The sequence below is a fragment of the Henckelia pumila genome, chromosome 2 (assembly GCF_033568475.1).
Source record: "Henckelia pumila isolate YLH828 chromosome 2, ASM3356847v2, whole genome shotgun sequence".
NCBI classification, from domain to species: Eukaryota; Viridiplantae; Streptophyta; class Magnoliopsida; order Lamiales; family Gesneriaceae; genus Henckelia; species Henckelia pumila.
In genome coordinates this window covers 185,719,030-185,727,212 of record NC_133121.1, presented here as the reverse complement: position 1 = coordinate 185,727,212, position 8,183 = coordinate 185,719,030, and the positions used below count along the sequence as shown (strand labels likewise).

The window sequence follows — 8,183 nt, the reverse complement described above, 5'->3', positions numbered from 1 at the left end:
TCGAAAATTTCGGTATACCTTAAATTTCTACCGTACCGAAATTTTCGGTATCGGTATCGGTATCGGTATAAGATTTTTGAATTTTCGGTATTTCGGTATACTGGAAAAAAAATCGGTATACACGGTATCGGTATGATACCGTGTATACCGATATTTTTTTAAAAAAAACAGTGTAAAAAAATCGGTATACACGGTATCATACCGATACCGTACTGAATTTTGGTATTCGGTACGATATCGGTATGAGTTTATGTCATACCGAAATTTCGGTACGGTATCGGTACGTATCAAAAATTTCGGTATCGAAATTTTCGGTACGGTATGCGGTATTCGGTATGGTATGCGGTATACCATACCGAACCACCTCTAATCTGGTGTATGGTCGACCATTCTGTTATGTGAAATAGCGGAAATTTCCGGAAAAAAAATAAAAATAAAATCGATGTTATAGTTAAACAATCGTTTTAGCCATCATTATGTGATTATTTATAGTAAAACCAATAAAGAAATATTAAAGCATGTGGAGATGGGAAAGACGATATGATGCTTCATGAGTCGATGTTGCATTAGGTGCATTTAAAACCTAAAAACGTGCACAACGTTTTTTCTTAAAGAAATAGTTCAATTGGGAATGGGATATTTCATTTGATACTTTAGAGATTCTATGCTACGTCGAAAAAAACAGTACTTTCGATCTGTTTGCACGAAATGATCAGCTGATCATCTCGTGTTTAATACAAAAGTATTGATGGACCCAAATGTTTGTTTTTAAGTGATGATCATCTCATAAATAAAAACACAAATAGTTTTTCTCTCATTATAACATAGAATCCCCCAATTATATTTTCTTAATTGTTGTGTAAATAAAGATTGATGACATATATATAATGGCTAGTAAATGAGAATTTATTTCAGGTTCATACATATAAATAGCACACAAAATTCTGAAGAATGTTTTCAAAAGGATAATTTGATAACAACATCAGTATCATACGTAGGGCTGGGATACCGAACAGAAATACCGAATTTTTAGCATACTGTACCGAAATTTTTTTGATATATAGACATTTTTTCGGTATAACAAATTTTTTTTCGGTTTCTATACGGTATCAATATGAATTTTTTCCATATCAAAATTTCAAAATCAAAATTTTGATATCGATATCGATATGAATTTTTTTATACCGATATTTTTGTTATGATATACCAAAAACTCACCCCTAATCATACGAAGCCCAAGGCGCCTGGGGCGTGACAAATTTGCATATGGAGATCATATATATGTACATGTAACTTGGGAGGCTAAGTTGTTTTCTAAATATATTTTTATGCCTTTATAATATGAATTATGAAATGATTTATGGACTATTGCTTTCAGTCTCAAGCATGCATTTGCAAATATTTCGTCTTGTAGCAAGGCGGAGTTATTTTCTCTAGTGTAAATTTAATTGTTCAAGTAGCACTCTGAATATTTTAATTGTTTAATTATTTTCTCTATCTAGTGTATGGCTGAACTTTTCGGGGACGACTGGCTTATTAGTTAAAAAAAATTTCATAAAAATTATCAGTAAATTCGGAATTTTAAAGATGATATATTTAATTTCCACTAGTTTTTTTAAAAATATTTTTATGCCACCATTATACGAAATGCTTTATGGACTATTGCTTTCATGAGTCTCAATCATTGCAAATATATTCATTCTTCTAGTAGCTAGTAACAGAGTTCTTTTCTCTAGTGTAAATTAAATTGTATAAATATCACTCTGAATATTTTATGGTTTATATTAGCACTGGAAAATGTTGAGTAGACGTGACAGTTTTTTTCAGTTAGATCTTTTCCTTTCACATGGCTTCGTAACCGTGTCGATTTTCTGCACACAATAAACTACTCGTGAATGACGTCGGAAGAGTTTTCTGACGTGGTCACTCCGATGCCTAAGTCAATATAGGACTTATGCAACAAAATGTGCATTATATTGTGTATAAGATTGTGTATATTCTCAATGTTGTGTCAAAAATTAATCAAACCTGGGTATTTGTAGGCGAAGCCTATAAAATTCATACCCAAATTGGAAGACCAAAAGATTTGTGAAAGTAACGTTGTACGAGGTTTGTTATGTGAAAACAGGCAGTGTTGTACTTGGTGTTGTAACACCAACGACAATACAGTGCAGCGGAAATTTAAAGAGTAAATAAAATATAATTAAATAATTTTGCACGAGTATAAAAACAAGTGCGGGTTCAGTCTTACAAAGCAATACTAATGATTTTACGAAAAATAAATAAATCCTAAATTTCTCAAAAAGTTGAGAAATCAAACTTGCATCCTATAAAATCAGAGTACAAAAGAAATAGATGAAACTCTCGTAGCCTAAATTGAAGAGACGCAAAAAGATCTTCAACAACACAGTTCCCACAGTGTTGTCTCTGATGTCTTCAACACTAACTGCAACACGAGGACAAGCAACAACGAAGGTTGAAAAACCTTGCTTCAGAAATCTTCAATTTTTCAACAGATTTCTTCAGTCTATGCGCAGAGAATTGTACGTCTCAAGATCTTTTTGTTTGTGCATGAAATCCCTTTTATTTATAGATAAGCGTCCATGCATAGAAGAGATTTCCTTGTAGAGTCCTATGTCAATAAGGAAATAAAACTTTGTTAGGATTCAGACTCTATTTAATACTGTCTTGATAATAATTTGATAACAATAATACTCAATAATTCCATATCAAGATAATAATAACATAGGTAAATGTCTATCCATATATTCTCGATAATAACATAGAATATTTAACCATATCATTGTTATTCAAAATTTGTCACGAACCAAAGCCACCAGTAGCCGAGACAATAGTGAACAGTACGGAAATGAGGAAGGAAAAAATCGAAAGGAAACCGAGGCCTGTACGAAGTACAGTTTTCTTAAAATAGATTCGTCCACTCCCGGATGTGCTTGAAGTATAACAACAGACGTCTGTCTCCCAGGATACAACGGAAGTACGGTGTGGCCGCGTAGCACGAGAGCACCACACAAGCGAACTGAACTTGTATCTGAACGTTATAGGATGAAAGCTCGAAGATTAAAAAATAAGAAGAAGACGAAGATGAGCAGTAGCACGTAGAAGGTAGTACATGCAGCGAACCAGAGGAAAATATGGTGGAGGAGGGCTTCTGTTTGTATGGACTGAATGCACTATTGTCTTCACATATAGGCACTCGGGCAGCCTAGGGCAATGACCGATAGTGTTGGGCAGAGGAGCAGCTGGGTGTTTACATCCGCATTAATGGATGGTCAGGCAAGGCAGACTGAAGTCAAATCCATGCAGCTGGCAATAATTTCGGAACCAAGGCAGACTGATTTTTTTTTTCGAAAAAGAAATTTGCAAAACGTAGCCAACTCTGGCAAGCAACTTTTGCCTTGATCAGTCCGACATTCGACGCACCCGGGTCGCGCACGTACGCTTGCACACAAGTCAAGCCATTTCCAGTTCAAATCGGACCCAAGATTTGTTCCCCCCCTGCGCAGGCGTGCACGGGGGCGCGTGCGAAAGAGAACCTCTTGATCAATTATTCTTACACATTCTCAAAGTGTAACACAATATAAACTCTCCCAATATTCCAACTTATTTATCCAATTTGGGACAACATCAATATTCCCACTTAACCATCCACCCATTAACTTTACAAGCCCAATTTCCATACATAATGGAAAAGCCCATTCATTTCAATAATCCAATAATTTTCCAACAATCCCCCACATGAATGGAAATTGAAAGATAAACGAAAAAATACGTGATAACGTTCAACAGTTGAATCCTGCATAGGATAGGTAGGTGTTACCCTTTGAACCTTCCCTTGTGAAAGCGTAGTAATTCACTGGTTGACAGTAGACGCGATGTCTTTGAACTGTACATCCGTTCATGTAAATTAGGATATACTTCACACAGGAATCTTCTTGATACAATTTAGTTCTCATGATTGTGTTCATTTTGGCCATGAACACCCGCCTGCTTCTGTAAGAGGATCTAGAATTGTTCCTAACAATTCCTTTGAAGCGGCCCCACTTCTCTCTCACATAGGTGATTCTATGTTTATTCCATCAGAATCATTAAAAGTCATATGCTTATCCTCAATACTCACTATTTTATAATAGGAATAGACTAGGGATTACCCCGACAGTGATCTACCAAACTAGTGCGGTTAGGTTGTCCCATTGAACCTAGTTCTTGGGATATCCAGTCATCGTAGGTTGGGTTTTCCTTCGCACCAATTTATTCCATAGGCTTCAGTCCCATTCTTTTTGTCGATTTTTCAACTAACTCTCTGTTTAACCCTTTGGTTAACAGATCCGCTATATTATCCTTTGACTTGACATAGTCAATAGAGATAACTCCAGTTGAGAGTAGTTGTCTAATGGTATTGTGTCTACGACGTATATGTCTAGACTTACCATTATACATATTTCTTTGTGCCCTTCCTATTGCAGATTGACTATCACAATGTATGCAAATAGATGGCACGGGTTTTACCCACCCAAGAACATCTTCTAAGAATAAACGCAACCATTCAGCCTCTTTAGCACACTTATCAAGGGCTATGAATTCAGATTCCATCGTGGATCTGGCTATAACTGTTTGTTTAGAAGATTTCCACGATAATGCTGCACCTCAAAGTGAATACAAATCCACTTGTAGATTTTGAATCTTTCATATCAGATATCCAGTTCGCATCACTGTATTCTTCAATTACAGCGAGATATCTGGTATAGTGCAGCCCATGATCACGAGTATACTTTAAGTACCTTAGCAATCTGACAATTGAGTTCCAGTGTTCAACTCCTGGATTACTCGTGAATCTGCTCAATTTGCTTACTGCATAGGCTATGTCTGGTCATGTACAACTCATTAAGTACATCAGACTTTCTATTACTCGAGAGTATTCTAATTGGAGATACTCTCACCCCGATTTTTTGATAAATGTTGACTTGTATCTATCGGGGTTCTAGCCAATGCAGAGTCATCCTTACTGAATTTCTCAAGTATTTTGTTCACATAATGTGACTGAATTAGAACTATCCCTTCCGATGTTTTATGTATTTTAATTCCAAGGATGACTTCAGCTAATCCCAAATCTTTCATGTCGAATTTTGAGTTCAAAAATTTCTTAGTGGATTGAATCATCTTATCATTACTCCCGATGATAAGCATGTCATCTACGTAAAGACATAAAATGACATATCAATTTCCAGTGTCCTTAACATATACACATTTGTCACATTCATTGATTTTAAATCCACTTTCTAGCATTACTTTATCAAATTTTTTGTGCCATTATTTTGGTGCTTGCTTTAAGCCATATAAAGACTTCACCAATTTACAAACTTTATTTTCTTGCCCACGTGCAGAAAATCCCTCAGGTTGTTCCATGTAAATTTCTTCTTCTAAATCTCCATTTAGAAAAGCAGTCTTTACATATATTTGGTGTACTTTAAGTTTTCGCAAAGCGGCAATTGCAAGTAGCACCCGGATTGAAGTTATTCTCGTTACTGGAGAATAAGTGTCAAAGTCATCAAGCCCTTCACGTTGACGGTAACCCTTAATTACCAATCTGGCTTTATACTTATCTATTGTTCCATCTGATTTCATCTTCCTTTTGAAAATCCATTTTGAACCTAGAGGTTTGCTTCCTGGAGGAAGGTCCACTAGTTCCCACATATGATTTTGCAAAATGGATTCTATTTCAGAATTTATAGCCTCTTTCCATTGAGGTCCTTCAGATGAATTCACAGCTTCATTGAAGCTTTGAGGTTCACTTTCCATCATGAAAGTGATGAAATTCGGACCAAATGATTTCTCAATTCTAACTCTCTTGCTACGTCTAGGTCAACCTCATGGTTAACCTTTTGTTCCATAATCTCGTGAGATCTTTTGGAAGAACATGGTTCTTCTTTAGATTTGCAAGGAAACACATTTTCAAAAAATGATGCATTTCTTGATTCCATTATTGTATTCTTATAAATGTAAGAAATTTGAGATTCATATACAATAAATAGATAAGCGCTAATGTTGTGTGCATATCCAATGAAAATGCAATCAATAGTTTTAGGTCCAATCTTGACCTTTTTCGGAGTAGGTACAACTACTTTATCAAGACACCCCCACACTCGCAAATATTGATAGGAAGGTGTTCTTCCTTTCCATAATTCATATGGACTTTTATCTTGCTTCTTTCGGGGTACCTTATTTAAAAGATAATTAGCTGTTAGAACAGCTTCTCCCCACATGTTCTGTGACAAACCAGAACTCAATAACAGTGCATTCATCATTTCTTTCAAAGTGCGATTTTTTCTCTCTGCAACCCCATTTTGCTGAGGAGAGTAAGGTGCAGTTCTTTCGTGTCTAATACCACGTTGAGCACAAAAATCAGCAAATGGTGATTCATACTCACCTCCACTATCACTTCTTAGCACCTTCATTTTCTTGTCAAGTTGGTTTTCAACTTCACTTTTATAGCGGACAAATTTTTCAATAGCTTCATCTTTACTTTTAAGAAGATACACATAACAATATTTTGTGCTATCATCAACAAAAGTAATGAAGTATTTATTTCCGCCACGTGTTTGCACTCCTTTTAAATCACATATATCAGTGTGAATTAAATCAAGGGGTCCATTATTTCTTTCAATGTATTTGAAAGATGATCTTGTTAGTTTTGCCTCAACGCACGTTTCACATTTTTGTTGTGTATTGATTTGGAATGTTGGAATTCTCGTTAAGTTAATTAATCTACGAATCGTATCATAATTAACATGTCCTAGTCTACCATGCCACAAATTGGAAGACTCAAGCAAGTAAGCAGAAGATTTTATTTTATTAATAACAGGCTTAATAGCCATTACATTAAGCTTGAACAAACCATTGCTTACATAACCTTTGCCAACAAACATTCCATTCTTAGACAAAACAACCTTATCGGACTCGAAGACAATGCGAAAACCATGCTTGCTTAAAAGCGATCCGGAAACCAGATTCTTTCAAACCTCCGGCACGTACAACATATTGTTGAGAGTCAATTCTTTCCCAGAAGTCATTTTCAAGATCACTTTTCCTTGTCCCTTGATATCAGAGGTAGCAGAATTCCCCATAAACAGCTTATCACCATTCTCGGATACAGCTAGAGTTGCAAACATTTCTTTGTCGTAGCAAACATGACGGGTGGCACCAGTGTCAATCCACCATTCTCTTGGATTTGATCCATCCATATTCAATTCAGAAATGACAGCACAAAGGTCCATGTTTGAAACCTCTTTAGATATGTCCTCCATGAGATTTGTCTCACGGTTTCTTTTCGGTTTCTTGCATTCAGAAAACTTGTGGCCTGGACCGCCACAATTATAGCACTTACCAAGAAACTTTTTTTTGAACGTGTATTTCTTTGGACCCAACTTGGAGCCTCCAGCAGCAAATTTCTTTGCCTTTGAGCTTTTCTTCTGCTCAACAATATTAGCCTTAGCGACACTTGGAGAATACAATCGTTTTTCAGAACTCTTGTTGTCTTCCTCGATACGAAGTTGAACAATAAGTTCTTCAACATTCATCTCCTTTCGTTTGTGCTTCAGATAATTCTTGAAATCATTCCAAGCCGGAGGCTTTTCAATAATAGCTGCCACTTGGAAAGTTTCACTAAGCACCATTCCCTCCGCGTGTATCTCATGCAAGAGCACTTGTAGTTCTTGAACTTGACTGATCACTGATTTAGAGTAAATCATCTTATAGTCCAAGAATCTGCCAACAATAAACTTTTTAGCCCCGACATCTTCGATTTTATATTTCCGATCCATAGACTCCCATAACTCTCGGACCGTCTTTTTCTCACTATACACATTGTACAATGAATCAGCCAAACCATTCATTATATAATTTCTACACAAGAAATCTGAATGGTTCCATGCATCAACAGCACTAGTAGTCTGCACATATCCCTCAACAGATTTGGGAGCATCCTCAGAGAGGAACTTCGCTAGATTCAAAGTCGTTAGGTAGAACAACATCTTTTGTTGCCACCTTTTGAAATTCAAGCCTTCGAATTTCTCCGGCCTGTCAGCATGGCTTAGAGTCATCGCAGCAGCAGCACCAGGAAGAATTACCTTTGGAACATTCGAGTGAGTCGAAAAGGCGTCCAT

The 8,183-nt window shown here is 36.3% G+C and overlaps 1 protein-coding gene across 1 annotated transcript; it reads right to left on the bottom strand.

Annotated features, from left to right (window-relative positions):
• Nucleotides 1-7,034: 7,034 nt before the first annotated feature.
• Nucleotides 7,035-8,183, bottom strand: LOC140879173 (uncharacterized). The gene has a single exon (XM_073282837.1). The coding sequence runs from the start codon at nucleotides 8,181-8,183 to the stop codon at nucleotides 7,035-7,037; it is 1,149 nt and encodes a 382-aa protein (XP_073138938.1).